The sequence below is a fragment of the Podarcis raffonei genome, chromosome 18 (genome assembly GCF_027172205.1).
Source record: "Podarcis raffonei isolate rPodRaf1 chromosome 18, rPodRaf1.pri, whole genome shotgun sequence".
Lineage (NCBI taxonomy): Eukaryota > Metazoa > Chordata > Lepidosauria > Squamata > Lacertidae > Podarcis > Podarcis raffonei.
In genome coordinates this window covers 1,551,477-1,575,706 of record NC_070619.1, presented here as the reverse complement: position 1 = coordinate 1,575,706, position 24,230 = coordinate 1,551,477, and the positions used below count along the sequence as shown (strand labels likewise).

At 50.4% G+C, this 24,230-nt stretch overlaps 1 protein-coding gene and 1 long non-coding RNA gene across 2 annotated transcripts; one reads left to right on the top strand and one right to left on the bottom strand.

Moving 5' to 3' along the window:
* Nucleotides 1–5,189: 5,189 nt before the first annotated feature.
* On the bottom strand, nucleotides 5,190–11,287 carry LOC128405678 (uncharacterized). The gene is made up of 3 exons (XR_008328337.1): nucleotides 11,188–11,287; nucleotides 9,363–9,522; nucleotides 5,190–9,234 (listed from the first exon to the last, which is right to left on the bottom strand). It is a non-coding gene; the product is annotated as an uncharacterized LOC128405678 (long non-coding RNA).
* A 2,283-nt stretch (nucleotides 11,288–13,570) lies between these two features.
* Nucleotides 13,571–22,978, top strand: LOC128405675 (armadillo repeat-containing protein 6-like). The gene is made up of 7 exons (XM_053372541.1): nucleotides 13,571–13,793; nucleotides 13,925–14,007; nucleotides 14,928–15,498; nucleotides 16,143–16,288; nucleotides 17,495–17,626; nucleotides 20,400–20,537; nucleotides 21,914–22,978. The coding sequence occupies exons 1-7, from the start codon at nucleotides 13,622–13,624 to the stop codon at nucleotides 22,124–22,126; spliced, it is 1,455 nt and encodes a 484-aa protein (XP_053228516.1). The 5' UTR covers nucleotides 13,571–13,621; the 3' UTR covers nucleotides 22,127–22,978.
* The last annotated feature ends 1,252 nt before the right edge of the window (nucleotides 22,979–24,230 follow it).

Below are 24,230 nucleotides of genomic sequence, written 5' to 3'. Positions count from 1 at the left end.
TCAAGCCAGGCCACCCACCCGCTTGGGATAAGACATCCTTTCCCTGCACTGCTGTGGACTGTGATTTAATCTGAAGCTGGGGGATAGAGAGGTCTGAGGTCCCCACAGTGCTGGGAATAGCGTGATCCCCCGTCTGAAATCCCAAAGAGCTGCTGCCAGCCAGTGCAGGCAATGCTGATGCAGATGAGCGTTGGTCTGATGTGAGACAAGTTCTGCATTCCATGGTCTGCGTCGCTTGAATGCAGTCACTTGGCTGTTACTCATACAAAAGTTCTTGAAGACTGGGCACATTACTCAACCACCTGAAGCGCCTGCAGTTCACCCAGGAACTCTGAGTGACAGCCTTCAATCCAAGGAATGCTCTGATGCTCTGCACATGTGGAGAAGAGCAGAGAGGGAGCACAAGGGGCCTGCACAGAATAAAGAGGAGAAACGGGCAGAATATGCAAGCGGAAAGAGGGAAGAAGGAGGTGCTAGGGCTGCCTGGTCATAGAATTGTATGGTTGGGAGGGGTACCCAAGGGTCCTCTAGTCCAGCCCCCTGCAGGGCAGGAATCTCAGCATTGTGCTTGTTGCATGGAAGACTCGGCACAGTTCCCTGCGCTGCCCACAGGCCCAGCGTTGTGTCCATTGCACTCCCCCCCCCAAAAAAACCCCCACACTCCTGCCCTGTGAGAAGCCTGCCTGCCTGCCTTTGGGTCTTCTCGGCTGGAAGCCAGCGGCCGCCAAAGCTCAGACAAGCCGAGGATTTTATGAGGCAGCCTGTTCCTAGACAGCTGTCTGGATCCCACCCTCTCACTCTCTGCATGCCAAGTCTGGAGTGGGGCTGGAGGAGCCCCAAAAGGGGGCCTGGCTGCGGGGGGGGGGCTCTCTTTGCAGCCTCCCCAGAGGAAGTGGCTTGTCTGCAGTGGAGACACCCTGGCAGGCGGCGACCGTGAGGGTTTTGCTTGGTGCTCAGAGTCTCTGGCCTGGGAGATGTCTGGGGTTCGGCTGCAGCCAGACTGGGTGGGTGGCGGAGAAGAAAAGAGAGGACTCATCCGGCCAGGCAGCCAGCAGCGTCACTTGCCAGAGCCCAGAGGCTCAGCTGGTGGAAGCAGGGAAGCCTCCTCACCCCCAGGGGAGGTCAAGAGCAGGAGAACATTGGAAAAAGCCTGGACCCATCTGGATCGGAAGACCCCCCAGTGGAAGGAGCCCTGATGGCTGCATGCTGCTTCCAGGATCAGAGACAGGATGGGAACAGCAAGAGGCTTAGAAAGTGGCTGTTGCATCTAGTCCTGCATTTGAGCTTCCTGTCTGGTTGGCTACTGCAAAGAACAGGTCTCTGGACAGGATGGGCCCCCTTTGGCCTGATCCACGCCCAGAGCTCCCTCCTTGGGAGGGAGTTGAAGGTGTCCTGGTGTGTCCTCCGTCCCTTGCTTTCCTTGCAATTCCTGTCCCATTTTATGACTCCTATCTCATCTTCGCTCTGCCTTTATCTCCTCCACCCTTAACCTTTGTCCCAGCGACACACTTGGCTTGCACAGACCTTTGGGCCTTATCAGTTCTGCACGGAGCTTAGCCTGGTGTCAGTGGTGCTGGCTCCTGGAAGGTGGCATGTAAAGCAGGAAGAGGAAGAGCGTTCCTGGGTGTCCATCCCACCTCTAGCTGGTCCCCAGCGGCTGCAGGACCCACAGACACCATATTTATACATAACAATTATTCCATTCAATTAAAAACGAGATAAGTTTACCCAAACCTTTGGACCTCCCTCCCTCCCTCCATTAGTTCTGGTTTGTTTTTTTAATTTCTATATTTCATTTCTGCAACTTTTACTGTAATCTAAGAGAAGACTCCCTGGAAAAGACCCTGATGCTGGGAAAGATGGAGGGCGCAAGGATAAGGCGACGACAGAGGACAAGGTGGTGGGACAGTGTTCTCGAAGCTTCCAGCATGAGTTTGACCCAACTGCGGGAGGCAGTGGAAGACAGGAGTGCCTGGCGTGCTCTGGTCCAGGGGGTCACAAAGAGGCGGACACAACTAAGCGACTAAACAACAACATCTAGTATATATCCGGAATTTCCAAAGTTCACATTACTTTGCAAGTGTTGGTTATATTCCTGCTACTGTTTCCAGCTGCTTACTGTGGTCTCCCAAATATGTTCCAAAATCCTTCCAGTCTCTTGTAAAAATATGACCTTCCTGAGTGCTGATCTTTCCTGCCAGCTTTGCCATTTCCGCCTACTCCATCCATTTGGTCTGCCCTACTTCTCTGGTCGGTCCTTTGTCTTCTTTCCACCTCTGGGCTAGGAGCATCCGTGCTGCTGTTGCCGCATCCATAAACAGTCTTTACTTATCTCTTGGTAGTTCGGCACATGTTGTTCCTAATAAAGAAGCTTCTGCTTTTTAAACAAAAGTTATCATAAACTTTTTAAAAAAATTCTTTATATATCATTTCCCAGAATTCTTTTACCACCCCACATGTCCACCACATGTAATAAAATGTACCTTCCTTCTTCTTTCGTTCCCAACACATTTCAACATGTTCTGTAAATTTTTGCTAGTTTACTGGGTGTCAGGTCCCGATGATACATCATTTTCATGTAATTTTCCTTCAACATACAGCAAGCTGTAAATTTTAAATTTTCCTTCCATAACTTTTCCCATTGTGAAAACTATATTATAACCAAAACCTCCTGCCCTGTGTATCATCACAGATTTAACTTCTTCTTCATCTTTAGTATACCATTCTAAAATCAATTTATACATTTTAGATAGTAATTTCATATTATTTTCCAACAGATCTTTTTCGAATTTTGATATCTCCGTACTACAGCCATTTTTTAAATCAAGTTTCAAAACATCATTAAATTGATAATACTAAATCCTATCTGTTAGTAAATCTTTAATATCTTCAAACTTTTTCAACTTCAGCTGATCTTCTCCTTCTGTTAACAGCTCTTTACAGGTTGCCTCCTCTGCCTGCCACGTCCCTCCTTGAGGTCTCCGGAGTTTCAGAAGGTGTCGTTCACTTCGGCTCAGGGAGCTGTCTGAGCTGATATCTATTTTGGGGAACTGCAGAGGACGAGAACTGCCTGTCAGCAGCGCTGGGAAGGGAGGAGAGACTTCCCAGAACCCTCTGCAACCTGGCCTGATGCTACAAGGCTCTCTTTGGCCACTCTGGCTTCCCTGCCTGGGCTTCCCTCCTCCTCTGTCACTTTTTCCGTGTGGGTCTTCATCCTCAGAGGTTGACTGTTGGCCCAGACAGGATGGAGGAACCAGCCCAGAGGTGGTGGCAGTGGTGGTGGGGAGAGGGGAGAAAGGAACCCAGAAGCCAAACTCTCCTGTCCGCATTGAATAGCTGGCCAGGAAAGGCCTGGCGCCTTGGGAGGCTGGTCCATCAGGATGAGTGGGGCAGAAAGCACAGCCTTCCCTCAGCAGCCCCCTGCCTGTCTGCCCCTTGCTCACAACTGGTCCAGAAAGTGGCCTCTTCCTTCCCAGCCTCAGGGTTGCCCTTGTGCAGCTCAGCAGGGCTTCCCTCCTGCTCTGTCTGCTCTGCACCTCATTTATGAGTCCCAAAAAGAGTCCAGTGAGGACACTGAGCTGAGGGAGCTCTCGGGGGTGATTTTTGGCACCTGCGAGGAAGAGGGAGAAGTAATGCGTGTGCCATAAACAGCTCTTTCCAAAATATAAAAACCAGTATCAGGAACATTAAAATGCAAAAGAAAAGCAATTAAAAAACACAACCAAACATTAAAACTCAAGGCACCCGTAATTGAAACAACAGAACAGCGGTGTAGCTAGCCGGTCGGGTGCCTGGTGGAAGGCACGCGTCCTGAGGGCGGGGGGCACCTCTCTGCCGCCTCCCCCTCAGCTGTAAATCGGCTGAGGGAGAGGCAGAGGGCAGACACAAGCCCCACGCTGCTGTTTCAGGCAGCACCGGGCCTGCAGGCGCCCAAGCCCCCATGTCACCCCCAGGAAATGGTTTGCTAATTCTTGTTACTTATTCTTGCTAATTCTTGTTAATTAATTCTTGCTAATTATTATTCTCCTAATAAATAGAAGACAGAGGAGGTCACAAGGTTTTTCTCATTTTGATCACAGAAGTAAAATCATGATTTGGGGTAAACTGAGATGCAACGACCTCTCCACATCAACTGAACCCAATGTTTCCTTCCTTATTCTGAAGACACAGCTCTTTACCTTGACCTTCCTAATGCAAACAATTTTATTTCTTTTTAAACTTTTATTTATGCATTTTTACAACTTGTAATACACTTCATACTGTAACAATCATTTATCCTAGGACTTCATGGCATTCTAAGTAAACCTTAGTCAGCTGCATTTTATAATATTCTACCCATTTTCATCTCAAATCATCCTTGTTATTTGCTGGTCATAAGTCCCACTTGTATGTTAAATTGAACATTGTATCCTCAATGATATTCTCCAAAACAGTTCCACACTTCTGTTATTCATGATTCATCCTTATTTCTTAATTTTGCGGTAATAGTTACTAATACTGTCTATTCTACCAATTTATTCTGCCAGATTTCTTCCGTGGGTACTTCTTTGTCTTTCCATTTTTTCACATACACCATTTTAGCTGCAAAAGATATTGAGTGCTTAATGCAAACAATTTTCTATTGCTTCCATGGACTGCTCATAGTAATGAGATCCCAATGGCCCCTATATTGTCCTCTGATGTCAGGCTTTGGAGAACCGTCTTCCTCCCCACTTGGCCGTGGATAGCAGAACAAAGGAAAAGGAGTCTTCTTACCACTTAGAAACTTTAATAATCACAGCGAGAGAACAAAGAACACATCTCCTAGTAATTAAAGAGCCCACCTTCGGTCCCGCATTGCTTCTATGTCTCCTAATCTGAGACTTTGGGGAGGGCAGTGGAAGAATGCTGTCTAGAGACTGTGAATCTGTTAACCCTCTCCCTGCCAGTGTTTCTTCTCCTAGCTGTTCCCCATCTAGTATTTCCCAACTTCTGCCTTCTGAACTATGTCCCTCTGCAAACCGCTGTTCCAACCCTCTACTCTGTTCCCGCAATTCCTCCTCAGTGCAGCCCTCCGCAGCACAGTCCCTGACATGTGATCATTTTAATATAACGTATTGTTATTTTTGTATTCCGCTTTTTTTCTTGTGTCAAAATGAGAGTACCCCTAAACATTTTTTAGAAAAAAAGCACTGCCTTATACCATAAAATTATATATCAATGGCAAGATAATTTTAATGAAGAATGTAAGGCAATAACTCTTATGAAGGATTATTTATCACAACAGAAGTCATACAGAAGAAGCGTGAAACACACAGAAAAACTGATATACAGGTTAAACTGCCATGTTGGCACTTTGTGAGAAATAAGTGGGTTTTGGGTTGCAGTTTGGGCCCTCGGTGTCTGGCCTAACCCTTCTACAACTGATCCGATCTCCCCTGTAAAAATACCAAACCATTTTATATGTAGCGGGAACTACACAGAATCATAGAATTGGAAGGGTCAACTAGTCCAACCCTCCTGCAATGCAGGAATCTCCACAAAAGCATCCATGAAATAGGGCTCTCAGTGGAGCCTGTGAGCCTGGAGTGAATCCTCTTCCTTTCTTAAAATATTGTGTAGTTTTGTTTTTATATTCAAAGGAAAAAGCTATTTGTTTTTGCAGGCACTTTCTGGGACTTGAATCTGTATTCATAGACAGTTATTTTGCAGCAAAAGGAGGATCTTACGCTCTGTTGCTTTTTCATCTCTGAATGTAGTCTAGGAGGAGGCGGGAGCCCTGAATGTGTGCTGCAACAGCAAGAAGGATGCTGGAGGAGGAAGCAGGAAGGGTGCGGGGTGAGTTCGGATTCTGAGAGGTGCCCAGCAGGGCTCGTAGGTCAATTGTAGTGGCTTGAAAGGGCAGGAGGTAAACACAAATACAATCAAGTGGTGATACAACTGAATGAGTGGTTTATCCAGTCATTTAAAAAAAATATCTCTTAGGTTGCTTTTGGTTTAGTATTTATCTTGTAAGTTATCTGTTTGCATGCGTTTCCTGCTGAACAGGAGGAGTACCCCTCCTGAGGGCCAGGGACCCCACAGCAGCCCTCCCTCGCCTCCGCAAGTCTGGTTTTATTTTTCTTCATTCAGCTGCCGGACAACCCAGCAGCCTGGCCCGTTTGCCAGCTGATGTCACAAAGTGCTGCTTTGCAAGCAAGCCTTATAATGCCCTGCAAGGGGGATGCCTGTCAGATGACAGTGAGAGACCTGTAGAGAAGATGGATTCTCCAGGTAGGAGGCCTAGAGGAGATGAGTGGCAATATTATTATTGTGAGGTGATGCTATTACAATTCCAAAGAGAATGTCAAGCAGGGAGGGAGGGGGAAGAGAGAGAGTGGAATTCTGGTGGAGACGGAAGATGGAAGGAGGCTTGGAAAGGGAGTTTGAATGGGGGCGGGGGCAGGTGAGAGTCGGTTGAGAGCGGTGGGTTCTAGAAGGGGGCCCGAGGGGGGGGGCTGAAGCTGAGCTGGACACAGCCGCCATCGCTCTGAGCATGTGCAACTTGGCAGCAGGAGGATTCCCTTTACATGGAGCCATGTAACCTCTTCCTTTTTTGTTTTCCTTTCTGTCTCCTAGGACATAAAAGGTTGCTGAGACGGCAAACCATGAAGGAGGCTGGTGTGCCACTGAAAGAAACATTGGAGATTGTGGTAAGTTAATTCCATGGGGAAAGGGAGTTTGGGGGGGGGGCAGGTGAGTCAGTGAAGAGCGGTGGGTTCTAGAAGGGGGCACGAGGGGAGGGGCTGAAGCTGAGCTGGACACAGCCACCATCGCTCTGAGCATGTGGCCGTTCAATGCCGAAAGAAGGGGGTCTCTCCCAACTTGGTGGCAAGAGGATTCCATTAATTCAGGTGAGCCATGGAGCCAGGGCTTGGCTTTGGAGTATTCAGGAAAGGCGCCTAGCAGGCTTCAGCTTGCATGGGGCAGGAGCCTGGTGAAATTACTTCCGAATTATTTCTTTGCGCCATCGCTGCACATGACCCTTCATCGAAAGGGTCCTGCCCTGAGGGGCTTACAATCTTTAATAGGGCACATGGAGGGAACAGGGAAAGGTTGAGGTCCAGGCTGGATCCTGAGTCTAGGTCTCTGAATTTAAACTTTGGGATTCCCGGACATTTCCCCACCTGTAACCTCTTCCTCTGTTTTTTATTTTCCTTTCTGTCTCCTAGGACAAAAAAGGCTCCTGAGACGTCAAACTATGAAGGAGGCTGGAGTGAATCAACCATTGGAGATTGTGGTAAGTTAATTCCATGGGGAATCCATTCCCCACATGTGCAGGGAGGTCATGGCGCTGACCTGCATGAAACAGGGCTGGGTTGGGGGGTTGCAGGCTGGTCTCGCCCCAGCCCCTCACTCCCCTCCTTCCAAGCCAGGGGTCAGGCACCCAGGCAGGAGCAGGTAGGCAGCCTGTGGTGACGTGGGCATGGGCAGCCTGGCAGGGGTGCTTGCTCTGCCCCCCTAGAGAGCACAATGTCCTTCTTCCTTTGCAGGGCCGTGGTTTGGGGAACCAGCAGCAGCCCAGCGGTGCAGGGAAACCCAGCAAAATCCGGAGGTATGTTGTGACCTTGTGTGGCAGGGGAAGTGTTTCCCAGTGATCTGGGGGGTGGAGGAGGAAGGCCTGATTTAGAGATCCCTATAGTTTTATGGAGAGGGTTTCTCTGTGGTCCAGGCAGGGCCCTAGCTAGCGGGTGGTGAGGTGGGCCCCCGCCAGGGGCGCAGGTGAGGGGTGGGGCACAAAATTGCCTCAAAAAGATGTCCAGAAATATGTCTAAGTATATAGATGATAATAATAAATATTATCATCTATATATTTATCTGGAACTCCTCCAAGCAATCAGTCAAGAGGTGATACAATTGAATGAGTGGTTTATCCAGTCATTAAAAAAAAAAGTTATTTTTCTTAGGTTGCTTTTGGTTCAGTATTTATATTGTAAGTTATCTGTTTGCATGCGTTTCCAGGTGAACAAGGACTAGTACCTCTCCTGCGGGCCGGCGACCCCACAGCAGCCCTCTCTCGCCTATCATGGCATGGAAGTGCAAAAAAAAGAAGAAACATCTTTGAAGGTCAGATGTGCAGGACCAGCACTCTCTGCCCAGCCCAGAAAGGAGGCGGGAGCCAGCAATGTTTGTTCTGACAGCCTGGAGGCTGCTGGAGATGTGAAGCAGGTAGGGTGCGGGGTGGGTTCAGATTCTGAGAGGTGCCCAGCAGGGCTCGTAGCACAATGGTAGTGGCCTTTCTGCTCTAGAACCAGGCCTTTGGCTAATTAAACAATGCATGGCCTTTTAAACATGCTTGTGGATTGGGAGGTTGGCTTATGAGTTCGTTTTTGTTTTTAATGTGTATGCTGTTTTTTTATTTTGTCTTTTTATGCTGCAAGCCTCTCTGAGAGCTTCAGATGAAGGACGGCATACAGATTAAATTAATCAATTGACTGATTAATGATCATGGCAGTTTCCCAGAATCTGGAGGTGAATTGTCAGGCTAGAAATGGAAAGCGGGAAAAGGAGTCCCAAGACCCCCTCGTGCCTTGGCCTGCGTTCCCTCATCGCCTGTGTCCAAAAGGCCTTTAAAAAAGTGTCACCACCTGCGCCACCACTGGAACCCAGAACCAGCGCCAGCAGGGCGCAAGCAGAGAGGAGGCTGCTCTGCACGCAGCTGAGGCGGTGGATTCACCAACACAGCAGCTGCATGCACCCAGAGGCACTTTGAGGACGAGGAAACACCACTACTTCCCCTGCCACTACCCCAGCACCAGCAGCCACCGGGTTTTCCAAAAAGCACAGCCACCTGCGCCACCACTGGAACCCAGCACCAGCACGGCACAATCAGAGAGGAGGCTGCTCAGCATGCGGGTGAGGCGGTGGATTTGAGGATGAGGAAACACCACTACTTCCCCTGCCGCTACCGCAGCACCAGCAGCCACCGGGTTTTCAAAAAAGCACCGCCACCAGTGCAACCAAGCACCAGTACCAGCAGAGGGGCGCAAGCAGAACCGAGGCCGCTAGGCAGGCGGAGACGGGGGAACTGAGTGAGGCGTGAGGGGGTCGTGCAGGGCTCTGATGGTGGCCCAGGGGCATGTCCTTGCCGCCGCCACACAAGTAAGTCTCGTGGGGCTCTGATGGGGTACCAGGAGTCTCCTTGACGGGGGTGCGGCTCCGAGCAGATGACCCCCGCTGGGGATTCTTTTTCCCACTTTCCTTCGCTGATCTGACCTGTGAGAAAAGAAAACAATTCACCATCAGTGCTGGGAAGAGGGAGAGACTTCCCAGAATCCCCTGCAACCTGGCCTGACCCTGCAAGGCTGTCCTTCGTCTTCCCTCCTCCTCTGTCCGCCACACACCTCCTTGAGGTATCCAGAGTCCCCCAAGGTGTCGCTCTTGTAGGTTTCATGGTCTAAGCTCAGGGACGGTCCGAGTCAGCGTCTCTCTGGGGGTCAAGGGGTTTCTTCCCATTTGGGCTCCTCCTGCACACATCCTTGGAGTCGCCGATATCCACTGAAACTTCAATAACAAAACATAAAAGCCACCAAATTAAAATTATTCAAAAAACAGGTAACAAATCCTAAAAGCAATCAGCGGCTCTCCAAACAACTTCAGAATTGCCAGGGACAGGGCTTTCAACTCCCAAATACCTTGTTTAAACAGGGATACCTTTAAATTTCTCATAGAAGCTAATAGCGAGGGAGACGGATGCACCAACCGGGCACCCTGGCAGCCTTGTGTTAACCTTGTAGATGCAGGGTCACGTGGGCGGAGGACTTCTGCCCGCAAATGGGGCCTCTTTTACCCCGGCCAGGCTAAACATGTCCACTCCCTTCCAAACTTTCTTCATCGGACTGTTCCCCACCCGTTCCAGTTTGTCCCTACCCTCCTTTAAAGTGTGGGACCCCCAACTGGGCACATTCCCACTGGTGTTCAAGGAGATCACACCTGGCCTAGCAGGCCTCTCATTCCAGGCACCGTTTTGGAAGGAAGCAGCACTTTCTCTGTTTTTAAAAGGTGTTTGTTACCCATATGGTAAAAAACCCATCGGCTTCCCTCACCTGCTTTAGCCGGCCAGTCGAAGCCGGTCCCAGGATTGTGGCCACTGTCGCCTGCTTCCAAGAAGCCGCAGATGAGAGCGGAGTGCAGGGTGGGGACCAAAGGTGGACACATGACCCCAGAAGGAGCACGACATCTCCCCCCCCCCCGAGACTGTCGCTCCCCTAAAACACCACAGGTGCCTGGCACCTACAGACATGTCTATAGCAACACCAAGTATATTCTATCATCTCCCCTCAAAAATAAAAAAGCCCTCCCTGCCTGCCTCCTCCCAGCAGTCATACCTTGGGATGAATATTTTCGGGCTGCCCTCCGCAGTGACCCGGAAGTAACGGAGCGCGTCAATTCTGGGTTTCGCTGCTTGCGCATGCGCAGATGCTCAAAACGAAGCGCCGAATTGCGACACATGCAGACGCACAGACCCGGGTTGCATCGGCTTCTGGGTGCGAACGGGGCTCCGGAACGGATCCCGTTTGTATCCAGAGGTACCCCTCTACAAGGCTTTATCAGTTTATTTATTTATTTTTTCAAATGCTTTTTATTAAATTTTTCCATATGGAAAATACTTTTAGGATATTTCCGTTCCACCTTAAAAGGGAGCAGGCTTTGTGAGTCACAGAGTCTGCGTATTTCCTGTTCACAGGATGTTTATGTTTTCAGTTGCTTTCGTTTCCTTCTTGTTGCCTGAGCATACCGAAACAGGCAGTCATGTTTTTCTTTGTTCTGATCAACACTGAATAAACTTGGAAAAATGCTCTCCTGCTGCGCATCTTTCGCTGTGTGAATTCTGCTGATAGAGTGTGCACCAGCCTAAGAATGTGGCAATCTATTTCTGAGGCTTCGTGTCGCTAATTGCTGATACTGCGATGGATCGTCCGGCAGCCAGCTTGGGGGATATGATGGACTTTGCCTCCCTGGCAGTATCCCAACAAATACAAGGTTTTATCAGTTTACCCTTGAGCAATGCCATCAGGGCAATTCTAAAAGACGGTTTCCAAAATCAATGTCAGAAAGTAACAATATCTAACCTATGAAAGCAAGACCTGCGACAGCAAGAAACAGACCAGGGCTGGGAACTCTTCGCCCGGCCGCACAAAGGCGGCTTTTCGGGCGCCGCCAACTTACCTGCCTCTTCCTCGCACTTTCAATCGGGGCGCTCTCCATCTGGCGCATGCGCACAAAGCCCAGGTTCCTCTCCCGGCTTCTCTGCGCACGCGCCGAGCCTTCCTGCGCTTTCTTCGCGGCAAAAGGCGTCGCGGAGGCCAGGGCCGCTTTCCGCGCAGGCGCAGTAACGTGCGTAGGAAATGGAAGGAGGCCTCCCGCCTGGGTCGAGGGGGACGAGCGGCCTCTGCGGCGGATTAGAGGCTAACGGGTCCATTCCTGACGGAGGGCTGAGCTCGACGCCCCCCGGAGTTCGGGTTTCCTCACGGCCAGCGGCGGGGCGATGGGCAGGCGCCTGCGCAGTACACTAGCGCCTCGACGCGCACGCGCAGCGCCGTTAAGGTAGCCGTTAGGGGGTGGGCCGGTTGCGCTCTGCGCACGCGCTGCCTGTGGCGGCTTCAGCCTTTCGCGGACGGCAGCCGCGTGGAGACAAACTTACGCAGCGCCAGCCGCGGTAACGACCCTCGCTGCCAATGCGGAGTCTTTGACGGGACGGCGAGCGCCGAGGGACACGCCAGGTGAAGTGATGCAATAATAGAATGGGGGGGGGGTGCGCTCTGCACATGCTCAGAGCCCCGGTGTCCCCCACCCAGTCAGGGGCGGAGGCCGTTGGTGGTGGGTGTCAGGAGGTAGGGTGGGCTCGCCTGCACTCTGCGGATGCTCAGAGGCACAGCTGCCTCTCGGGGCTGGAGGAGGAGGGGGTCCTTAGGGCTTGAGACTGCTCTTCATACTGCGTTCTGATATTCATGTTGTGCTTCGGGGGTCGTAACCAAAGAACGATAATAATGATAATATAGAACAATATTTGAGCCCTTGGAGGCATCTCAGCTCCTGGGGTTTGGGGAAGCAGCTGGTTATCTCACCACCTTTGAGCCCAGCTTTCAGTCCAGTTTCTAAGACTGGGTGCCGGCTGCCAGTCACTCTAGACTGACGTTTATAATAAAATAAGAATAAACTAAAAAGAGGCACTCTGATCAATCCTTCTGTATGTTATTTCACACGCACCCCACTCCCCTGCACCAGTGCTGAGCCCTGACCTTGACTTTAAAAAAATAATTTATTTAATCGTCATTGCAAATCTTCCAGAGACCAACAGATCTTTAAAAATAAAATTAATGCAAAATAATCCAAATATCATAAAACAATGAACAAAAGTCAACATGGCCTAGCAGGCTACATTTTAAAATGCCCTTCCAAAGCTATGGGAGCACATACAGTACGATAAAACCTTCTATTAGCAGCAAGGGGAAAACAGATCAGCTTTTTAAAACGTCTGAAAAACCTCAGGCTGCAGATCTTCTGAAAAGGAAAGTCATAGGGGATATTCAGGCAGGATGCAGCATTTGGAAAGGGAGCATTTTATTTTTCAGATCTGTGGTGCTGATTATCCTTCCCGCTTTCTGCATGAAAGAATGTCTTGTTCATGCACAATCAGAAACTGATTACTCAGCAGAAAAGACCCCCCTGCGTTCCATTGGACACTCTTCCAAGCAGTGGTAGAAACTCAGACATACGAGCTAACCACCAAATGGCACCTTAAACCGAGGTAACAGTCGCCAGAACCAGAAAGACCAGGTTTGAAATCTGCACTTGGCAATGAAGCTCACGGAATTACCTTGGGCCAGTCTTTCTCTCATCCTAACCTACCTGGTAGGGCTGATGTGATGATAAAAAGGGAAGGGGCGGGGAGACGTTTGTATGTCACAATGAGCTCTTTGGGTTAAAAATCGGGATATAAATCTATTTTTGGGGCAATAAATCTATTTTTGGGGCAAGACGGCTCTAAAGTCTTACTTTATGCATTGACTGTGATTGATTTTCAGTTAAACATCTGGCTAGTTCAGAGGACAACCCTGAGCGAGGTTAAGAGCTTTGAGAACTTAAAGAAGAAAAGTCCCCTGATCCAGGGACAGTCCACACATCTATTGGCCTGTTCCGACCTCTTTAAACTCTTTAGCTACTGCAGCCTTGGTTTAAGGACCCATTTGGCACCTAGCTTATATATCTGAGTTTCTAGCACTGACAGGGGCATAAGTGACCGCCTTGTTCTGCAGGAGACCATTGGTCAGTCTAGCTCAGTATTGTACACGCTGACCAGCGGTGGCTCTCCAGAGTTTCAGCCAATATCTCTCACGGCCCACGGAGTGGTCATCGGGGACTGAAGCTGAGCTTGTCTGCAGGCAAATTGGGTGCTCTAAAACCTTCAGCTACACTCCTCCCCTTTCTTTGGGGATCCTATACAGTATCTTTCTTTTTAAAAAAGAACACACACCACCATATGTAAACTGTTCTCTTGTGGACGCTCCTTCCTTGGAGGTTTGGAAGCAGAGGTTGGGCGGCCGTCCGTCTGTCATGGATGCTTGAGGAGAGATTCCTGCATTTCAGGGGGTTGGACTAGATGTCCCTTGGGGTACCTTCCAACTGTCAAACTCTTGTCCCGCAGGTCGAAATGGCAGCCAAGCGGATCACCCAGGAGACGTTTGACGATGTTGTGCAGGAGAACATCAGCGACCTTGGCATGGATCCGGAAGAGGCCGTGATCGAAGCCGTCCAGCAGTTTGAGTCTCAAGGTGTGGTTTTTTGAAGAGATGTTTTTAACTGGCTGGGTAGACCTGAGATGGCACAGCCTTCTCTGCTGTTCTACGAATCCCTACTGAGGGCCCCTACTCATTGCCCCCACTGCTCCGTGTCTTTTCTCCAGGCGTTGACTTAAGCAACATAGTGAAGACAGCCCCCAATTCCGCCTCTGTGGATGGGCAAGAGCCACAGCATGCTGTTTTGCAGGTGAGAAGGGTGCCTGGGGCCGCCCAAGAAGGGAGGAAAGCCCCAGGGGTCGCTTTGGGAAGGGGCCGTGGCCCAGTGGCACCACAAGGACCTCAGGCTGAATCCCAGGCATCCTGAAGTTGGGCTGGGAATGTTCCCTCTACAGTGGTACCTCTAGTGGTGGAATTAATCCGTTTCGAGGTGCCATTTGCACCCCAAAAAGTCCACAACTAGAGCGCCTCTTCTGCGCATGCACGGGGGGCGAACCCGGAAGTAAACACTTCTGGGTTTGCCACATTCGTAAGCTGGAAGTCCGTAAGAAGAGCGGAACGCAACACGAGGTATGACTGTATTCCTATTGAAGCCAGGGCTTTAATCAAAACCATGAGCACTAGAATCTTGGTTTATTTCTTAGGAAAGGAGCACAGCTCAGTGGGTGGGCAGCACTTGTTCTGTAATACTGAGCTCAGTGGCCTGACTCATAAGTGCTAAGCAGGTCCCTAGGGCCCTAAGCACCAGAAGGTGAAATATATAAGCTGGGCGTCAAACGGCTCCTTCAACCAGGGTTACGGTCGGCAGAGTGGAATGCCTACTTGCCATTTGGGGGCCAGACGGCTCGAAGGTCATATTTTTTAATAGGGCTTTTGGGTTCCTGAAATTCATTCTGATTGCCGATAAAATGGAGTTCTACAGGATGGGGTATCCCAAACCCAAGGACCCCCAGGCAGGCACCTCCAGGTGGTGGAAACGCCAGGCGCCTTCCTGGCACCCAGGCATCTTCACCTAGCCAGGTGCAAAATGGTATCGCAATGTTAAACACCAGCCCCGTCCTTAGATCAGCCATTGTGATCTCCTGGTGTGTCGCAATGCGTAGCTGGCGATTTCCCGCGATGTTGAAAACCAGCTATTGCCCAGCCCTACTCGCTCCTTTCCTTCCGCAGACGCTGGACTCCTTGCAGAAGGCAGTTGCTGATGCCGACTCGGGCGCGGTGGACGAGCTGCTGGTGAGCTTTGCGGAGCAGTGCCGGCAGGAGATGGCCGTCCGCTACTTGGCGGGGCAGAAGGGCGCTTATCCTGCCGTGCTGGCCGCCTGCCGCCTGGCTTGTGAGGAAGGCTGCTCCCTCCTCAAAGCCCTCCGCGCCCTCTCCGCCCTCCTGGACGGCCAGCCTGACCTCCTCGATGCCCCCGGGCAGGAGCTGCTTCTGCGGGTCTTGCGGGAGCGGCAAGACGATGGCGACCTGACCTTGGCCACGAGCCGCTGCGTCCGGCAGGCGTCCCTCAAGCACGAGCAGAACCGGCAGGACCTGGTGAAAGGCGGCGTCCTCTCCCTGCTGGTCGGGGCCGTTGTCCGCCATGGGGACCGGGCCGATGTGGTCCGGGAGGCCTGCGCGGGGCTGCGCTTCATGACCTTCGACGACGATATCCGGGTGCCCTTTGGCCACGCCCACGAGCACGCCAAGATGATTGTGACGGAGCACGGCGGACTGAGGGTCCTCATCGAAGCCGCCAAAGGTAGAAGCGTTGCCCCTTCCTCCCCACCCAGGGGAACGCAAGGAGAGCCCTTCTGGATCAGGCCAGAGGGAGGGGGGGAATTCGATTCTAGAGTTACCCTGAAAGCCCTAAACAGCCTCGGCCCAGTATACCTGAAGGAGCGTCTCCACCCCCATTGTTCTGCCCAGACACTGAGATCTAGCGCTGAGGTCTTCTGGCGGTTCCCTCACTGCGAGAAGCCAAGTTACAGGGAACCATGCAGAGGGCCTTCTTGGTAGTGGTACCCGCCCTGTGGAACGCCCTCCCATCAGATGTCAAGGAAAAAAACAACTATCAGACGTTTAGATGACATCTGAAGGCAGCCCTGTTTAGGGAAGTTTTTAATGACTGCTGTTTATTGTATTTTTAATTTTTGTTGGAAGCCGCCCACAGTGGCTGAGGAAACCCAGCCAGATGGGTGGAATATAAATAATAAATTCTTATTCTTATCTACAAGTGAGGTTACTCCACAAATCATCAAATCCTCAATGAATCAGTAATTGCCGTTTTTCAAATTCCTTTTCTTCTGCATGTATGAAGCCCAAAAGCTCACTTTTACTTTTCACAATCAGGTATGATTCATAGACCATCTCGCTTTCTCTTCCTCCTCCTCCTCCTCCTCTCAGCCTTCCCCGACGACTGCAGCGTCCTGAGGGAGATCTGTGCCACTCTGGGGCGCCTCTCTGTCCGGAATGAGTTCTGCCAGGAGATTGTGGACCTGGGCGGTTTAAACTTCATGGTGGCGCTGCTGGCCGACTGCATTGACCACCAGGTACTACGAATGTAGGTAGCTGCCGTGTCCGATCATTGTGTCTGTCCAAACCAGTAGTGCCTACTCTGACTGGCAGGGGCACTCCAGGCAGTGCTGGCCTGATCTGTGAATATGCAGTGGATCGAAATAGATCAAGATTTCGGTCCTCATTATTCTGAAGGAAGGACTGATGGACTAAAAATCTAGGCAGCATCTTCATATTGCACTGCGCCAGCAATCCATCTAGCTCAGTATTACCGACACTGGCTGGCAGCCGTTCCCCAGGGTTCCAGGGGACATTCCAGAAATGCCAGGGATTAAACTCATTTTCACTCATTTTTTTTAGTTTTTGTTGATCTGTGTTTTGTTTGAAAGGAAGTCTGAGACCGAACTCCTCCTGGAAAAGTTGATTTCAGAATAATGAATCCCACAGGATCAGGGACTTTTGAGAGTTTTCTCACCAATGCTCCAAAACTCCCCCCCCCTTTTTGGGGTAAAAGCAGCTAAAAGCAAAGGGACTTTCAGATACATAAAAGCCAAAAGCGTTAGGGAGGCTGTCCCAACTGCAGCGCAGACGACCATTTTCATTTCCGTGGGCTTGCGTTGGGTAATATTAGTAATGAAAAGAAGACTCTATGGCCTTTTAAACTTTGCATGGGGGAGTTTTTGTTTGTTATTATAGTATTGTGTTCTTATATTGCAAACTGCCCTGTGATCTTCAGATGGAGGGCGGTATAGAAATCTTCATCATCATCTTGGAAAGGAGTCGAAATAATAATAATAATAAAAATGCCCATTAGCATCTTAGAGACCAGCTAAGTTTGTTCTGGGTAGAAGCTTTTGTGCGCATGCACACTTCTTCAGATCCACCTGAGTTGGTCTCTAAGGTGTTACTGGACAATTTTTTATTCTGACTGCATCAGACCACCTACCTGAATCTAGACCCTTGGGAAGCAGATGCTCTGCCTTGGAGCTACAGCTGCTCCCCTAAAAAAAGAATAGTATTTGTTTTTCCAGTTTCTTAGTATTTGTTTCTCCACCCCAGATCTAAGCTTTAGCTGACTTGGTGGGGTGTCCGTCTGTCCTGGATGCTGGAGCTGAGATTCCTGCATTGCAGCGGGTGGGACTAGAGGACCCCAGGGTCCCTTCCAACTCTGCGACCGTGTGGCTTTCGTTTCAAACCTGTCCTCACGCCTTGGGTCTTTGCCCTTCCGCTGCGGATTGTAGGACCTGGTGAAGCAGGTGATGAGCGCCATCCAGGCGATTGCGGGCAACGACGACGTGAAGGACGCCATCGTCAATGCTGGAGGGACAGACCTCATCGTGCTGGCCATGACTCGGCACCTCGGCAGCCCTTTGGTGAGTGGGTGTCGGTAGAGGAGGCTGCCATTTATTGGCTGGTCTGTTGCATTTATCCCGCCTCTTCCTCCAAGCAGCTTAAAGCGGCGTTAGGTCGTTCACCTCTACAGGTGTAACCCTCACGACCACGATGTGAGGGGGTTAGACTGAGAGGCCCCAACCAGCCCATCACCTTGTCATGGGGAGTGGGCTTGCACGTTCCTAGGGCCCTTGTGAGCGCAGCAGTCGGGAGTCTCGTAGTCCCAGCAGGGTCACCCAAGGCGGTAAGGTCAAAGGGGAGGAGCTAGAGAAAGCATGATCCCAGAAGTCCTCAACGGCAGAACAGGCGGAAGATGACAAGCGGTGTGTGACGACGGCTGTGAAGGCGGAGGAAGAATCTACCGGTCATTGTGATCCTCATACCATTGGAAGAGAGCCATACTGGGAAGACTGTGCGTTGGTCAGCGTGCACGGATCTACACGCATAAAACAAATTCGCACACAACTACAGTGGTGCCTCGCAAGACGAAATTAATTCGTTCCGCGAGTTTTTTCGTCTTGCGATTTTTTCGTCTTGCGAAGCACGGTTTCGGAAAAGTTTTGGAAAAGCTTCAAAAATCACCAAAGTCTTTAAAAACCTCAAAAAAGGCTACCACACCGCGTGCTATGAGTTGCTCCTCGAAGTCAAGTCACAACTGTATTAACGGTTTTAAGAAAAAGGAAACAAACTTGCAAGACGTTTCCGTCTTGCGAAGCAAGCCCATAGGGAAATTCGTCTTGCGAGTTTTCCGTCTTGCGAGGCATTCGTCTTGCGAGGTACCACTGTATTCACAACTATTGGATACCAAACCAAGAAACACCAGGACTGGTTTGATGAGAATGACAGTGAGATTGGACACATTATTGACAAGAAAAGGAAGGCCTTTCAGATCTGGCAAAGAGATAGAAACTGCAACACTAAGAAAAAAAACCCTATGCCAACGCTAAGGCTGAGGTTCAAAGAAGAACCAGAGAACTAAAGAACACCTGGTGAAAAAAGCTCAAGAGATCCAGCACTTAGCCAACACTCATGATGCACAGAGTTTCTTTAAAGCCACAAAGACCATCTATGGGCCAATAAATCATGGCATCTGCCCCTACGCTCAACAGACTAAACGATAAAGAAGCTATTGCACCGCGTAGGAAAAAACATTACCAGCATCTCCTTAACCGCAACTCCCCCGTTAGAGATGAGCTTGCAGTATCTCCAAATCTGGGAGAGTTGTGTACAGCTATTAACCAAATGAAAAACAACAAACCCAGTGGGTCTGATGGAATACCTGTCTAAGTCTTCAAAGTTGGCGGAATTAGACTTGCACAACAACTTCACAAACTCATCGAAAAAATCACATCACTTGGGAAGACAGGCAAACTAATATCAGTGTACTGGAAGAAGCAAAGATCACCAGTGTTGAAGCAATGATTCTTCAACATCAACTTCGTTGGACTGGTCATGTTGGGCGGATGCCTGATTATCATTCTCCAAAGAAACTACTCTATTCTGAACTTAAAAATGGAAAGCGTAATGCTGGTGGTCAACAAAAGAGATTTAAATCTTTTAAAATGTAGTATAAACACAGACAACTGGGAAACACTGGCTTGCGAGCGCTCCAGTTGGAGAACAGCCTTTCCCAAAGGTGTCATGGGCTTTGAAGACACTTGAACCCAGGACGCAAGGGAGAAACGTGCTAAGAGAAAGGCACACTTGGCAAACCCTCACCGTGATCAACTCCTGTCCGGAAACCTACAGTATGTCCCCGCTGTGGAAGGACGTGTGGATCCAGAATTGGCCTTCACATTAACTTACAAACTCACATATAAAACTGTGTTTATGGAAGACAATCTTACTCGACTACGAGTGATCACTAAAGAAGAAGAAGAAGAAGAGTCACCCAGTGAGCTTCATGGCCTCATTGGGTGAGGTCTCCTGGGTCCTATACTGACCCTCTAACCCAGAGGTTTTCAACATTTTTGAGTCCACGACTCCCTTGACCAACTACATTCTTTTTGCGGCACCCCTGTGGGGCTCACCCCCTTCCTGGTGAACCAGCAGCCCCTCATCCCTTTTTGAGCACTTTCCCTTGTTGTGTGTTCCCTCAGCCTCCTCCCCTCTCCCCTCTTCTTGGGAGTCCTCTAGGCAGCCACTGCTGACACCCCTGGTCTCTGAGCTGCCCCAAAGAGAGATGCCTCCCAGAGGCCCCTTTCCCCTGGGAAGCCTATGGCTGGGCTGCTGCAACAAACAGCTGTGCAAGCCTTTGGGAGGCGGAGGGGCAAGAGGGCATCAGAGGAGGGAGGGAAGGAAAGAGGGACAGAGGCCAGTGCTGCCTGCTGCACCCCTGATCATCCTTCAAGGCACCCCAGGGTGCCACAGCACACTGGTTGAAAACCACTGCTTTAACCACTACACCACATTGGCTCTCCTTGGTTGCTCCCAGTTCCTTTGCTGTTCTTGAACCCCCTCCCTCATCTTTTGTCCCCCTCCCCTGGATCAGCCCCCTCCAGAAGAAAGAGGGTGTGTGCACGCTCTGCCCTGTTCCAAGGGATCATAGAATTGTAGAGTTGGAAGGGGCGGCATGCATATTTAATAAAAAAATAAATGTTACACTATATTAAAAGCAGTTGAAAAGAACTTAAACTTGCAGAAATAATATTACTGTACGATAAAATGCAAGAGTGGCGTCAAGCTTGCTGTATAATAAAAATGCAAGTGTGTCGTCAGTCGGTTGAACATGGCTGCCTGCGTTTCCGCCCTCAGGTGTGTGAGCAGAGTTGTGCGGCCTTGTGCATGCTGGCGCTGCGGAAGCCCGAGAACTGCCGGGTCATCATGGAAGGGGGCGGGGCCTTGGCAGCGCTGCAGGCCATGAAGATGCACCCCAAGGAAGCTGGCGTGCAGGTAACAATTTTGCGCTGTGAGAGACAGGAGTCGCTCTTTCACCCACCCTCTGCCCTGGCGTAACCACAATTACCTCTGAAGGTATCAAGCCTGCTTTCCCACAAGGGTATAAGATGGGCTGCATCTGGTGTTGGAACTACTGTTTCTGGGGGACAGGGCAGGCAGGTGTGGGGGACTCCCTGGTCCTGAATGGGGCAACTGTGATTTTGGACTCAAAGCTGTCCATGGAGGCACAGGTCAATTCTGTGTCCAGGGCAGCTGTCTCCCAGCTCCACCTGGTACGCAGGCTGAGACCCTCCCTGCCCGCCGACTGTCTTGCCAGAGTGGTGCATGCTCTGGTTATCTCCCACTTAGACTACTGCGATGCGCTCTATGTGGGGCTACCTTTGAAGGTGACCCGGAAACTACAACTAATCCAGAATGTGGCAGCCAGACTGGTGAAGGGAAGTGGCCACCGAGGTCATATTACACCTGTCCTGAAAGAGCTACATTGGCTCCCAGTATGTTTCCGAGCACAATTCAAAGCGTTGATGCTGACCTTGAAAGCCCTAAACGGCCTCAGCACAGGGAACCAGGCAAAGGGCCTTCTTGGTGGTGGCACCCTCCCTGTGGTACACCCTCCCATCAGACGTCAAGGAGATAAACAACTATCTGACTTAGGCAGTCCTGTCCTGGGAAGCTTTTTATGTTTAACGTTCTATTCTGTTTTTATGTGTGTTGGAAGCCACCCAAAATGACTGGGGAAACCCAGCCAGAGAGGCGGGCATAAATAATAAAATTGTTACTATTAGTAGTATTAGTCCTACTCAGAGAATGCCTACTGAAATTAACACAAACATCTTAACACCATATTGGAAAACCACACAATGAATCCCTAGAGTGCAATATTAGATACCTTTTTTAACACACTGTTGATTTTATTGGTATTGCGAACATTATAATTTCTTAAATAATGTACGTTTTCATTAAGTGTAAACCACTTAGGAAGTGTATCAATGTTGTTTAAGGTGCCCTATATTTTGGAGAGCTGTTTCTCTCCTCGCCCTTACATTTGGACATCTCTTAAGGTACCATAGACAACGTCTGCATGATGGTTTCTGAGATCAAGGAGCAGTTTTCTGCCTGCGTAGGGGTACAAGTTTTGACTCAAGGTGGCGAGCAGAACCTTTCAAAATGGTGCTGATTTTATTCAAAAATTGCATAGTGGTCCTTGAGATCAAGGCGCAGGTTTCATTCGGATGCGACATTTTGAATGATTTTGAATCGAAATGGCACTGATATTTTTGTTGTTGCTTCTCAGAGTTCCCAGGCGACGCTGGGCGCTTTCTTCTGCTAATGAAGTGAATCGTTTGCCATTTTTCTCTTTCTCCGTCCAGAAACAAGCCTGCATGCTGATCCGCAACCTCGTCTCCCACACTCGGGATTTCTCCCAGCTCATTCTGGAAATGGGCGCTGAGGACTTGATCGCCGAGGCCCGGGCCACCCACCGGACGTGCGAGGACGTGGCCAAGGCCGCCTTGAGGGACCTGGGCTGCCAGGTGGAGCTGAGGGAGCTCTGGACGGGCCAGAAGGGCAGCCTGGCGCGCTGACACCCGGAGACGCCGGGAAACGGGGGGTTGAAAGCAGTGGGGATGAGCGGAGAGCAAGATGGACTTGCAGACAGGAATAAACGCAGCCCAAGGGAGAAGGAGGGTGTTGGCCTTGGGTGCCATTAGCTGCACAGGCCCCGGAAATTCACCGGTGCGCCGCTATTTACTTTTCTGCGCCAAGTCTTCTGTGCGGCTTTTGTTGTTATTTTAAATATCTGCCGCTTCATGAACTTGACTGGCTGACCCTAGAAAATGGAGTGGCGCCTGCGGAGAAAGCTTCCCTTTCTATAAAAGTGGCCAAGAGCGAAAAGCAGCAACAATGGTGCGGGGGGGGGGGGAGGCTGGCCGGCCGCTTGTTCACATTTACAGCTGTATTTTGGCCCTACCCTGCCTCTCCATATCGCCAGGGCAGGGCTGGGCCTGGCAGGCTTCTCCAGCTTCAATTAGGCAACCACTGCTCCCTGCTGTCCTCCCTTCTTCTTCCAGATGTGCCATCCTCTGGCCTTGCCGTTCTTTTTCCTCTTGTGTCATCATGCTGCCGGCTTAAAACAATCATGTGCCTGTCTCATTTTTGTTCTCTACGGTTCTCCTCTTTGGTCTCATGATAGTTACAAGGAAGGAGATTCCAACTAAACATTAGGAGTAACTTTCTGTTGTTGGCAAGATCCGTTCGACAGTGGAATGGTCTCCTTCGGGAGGTTGCAGACTCTCCTTCCTTGGAAGTTTGGAAGCAGAGCTTGGATTGCCATCAGCTGAGATTCCGGCATTGCAGAAAGTTGGACTAGAGGACCGGGGAATCTCTTCCAACTCAACCATTCTCATTCTAGTTGGATAAAAGCTGGCTCTCTCACATCCTCCGTTTCTTTCTTTCTTTTTTTAAAGTCACGTTTTCAGCCTTTATGAGTGCTAAGAGATGCTTGGGAGAATCTCTCAGAAGCTGGAGCAGATTGCTGGCATTTGGGGCTTGGGTCTCAAAGCATGTTTCCAAGAACAGACCCTCCACGTATCCCTTTTTTCCAGGGACAGTCCCAGATTTACAAAAGCCGTCCCAGTTTCTGATTAATCCCAGAATGTCCTGCTTTTCCTTAGGACAGGGGTCAGCAACCTTTTTCAGCAGGGGGCCGGTCCACTGTCCCTCAGACCTTGTGGGGGGCCGGGCTATATTTTGGAAGGGAAAAAATGAACGAATTCCTATGCCCCACAAATAATCAAGAGGTGCATTTTAAATAAAAGGGCACATTCTACTCATGTAAAAACACGCTGATTCCCGCTGAATCATGGGCCAGATTTAGAAGGCGATTGGGCCGGATCCGGCCCCCGGGCCTTAGTTTGCCTACCCATGCCTTAGGATGGATGTTCTTATTTTCATGAGAGAAATGTTGGAGGGTATGATGTAAGCAGGGAGCAGCGTGAAGGATAAAAGATGCACGTTCTTTCTGAAGAAGCTTGTTTGGCAGAGACAGGGAGGAGCTCTCTAGATGTCACGGGACTCCGGCTTCCCTCAGCCCAGCCGGCATTGCAGACAGGCGGGAGTGATGGGAGACGGAATCCAGCAACACCCAGACTCTGCAGGTTTTCCTTCCCTGGTCCTAAGAGAAGACATTCCCTGCTGGCTGCACGAGGAAGGAAAATGTCTCTAATCAGAAGACGCATGCCCTTCCAAGAGCAGGGAATGCCTCTTAGAGCTGGGAGGGGGAACCTCCGGAGCCCCATCAAAAGTTCCTCCAGCCAGTGGTCTGAGATGATGGCGGTGTGTGTGTGTGTGGCATCCGCCTGTCTCAAGAGACAATGGAGTGTGCCTCCAGGGGTGAATTGCTGTGTTGGCAGCAGGGAGGTGACCTCCCCAGGGCAAGGGCCTGGGCAGCGTGTCTGGAGGTCCTGGGCTGCCCAGAGGACAAGACCCCCCTCTCGGCCTCACTGAGGGGTCCAAAGGAAATCAGAGCAAGACGTTGGGCACCAGCTGGGCTGCAGAAGTTGCCAGAAGGAGGCGGACAAGGCGCCCCCCAACCGCCTTAGGGACTCCACTCTGGATTTGCGTAGGGCTCACTCCTGAGCCTTTTCTCTCTCAGAGATGTCCCACAAGGACCAGAGTCTTCTTTCTCCT

What these genes read in the sequence shown, in the direction of transcription:
- LOC128405675 (XM_053372541.1), top strand. Translation starts at nt 13,622, where the DNA reads ATGTCCCTTGGGGTACCTTCCAACTGTCAAACTCTTGTCCCGCAGGTC. An exon ending in CCAGCAGTTTGAGTCTCAAG is followed by an intron (nt 13,794 to 13,924) that starts GTGTGGTTTTTT and finishes TCTTTTCTCCAG; the next exon opens with GCGTTGACTTAAGCAACATA. An exon ending in CACAGCATGCTGTTTTGCAG is followed by an intron (nt 14,008 to 14,927) that starts GTGAGAAGGGTG and finishes TTCCTTCCGCAG; the next exon opens with ACGCTGGACTCCTTGCAGAA.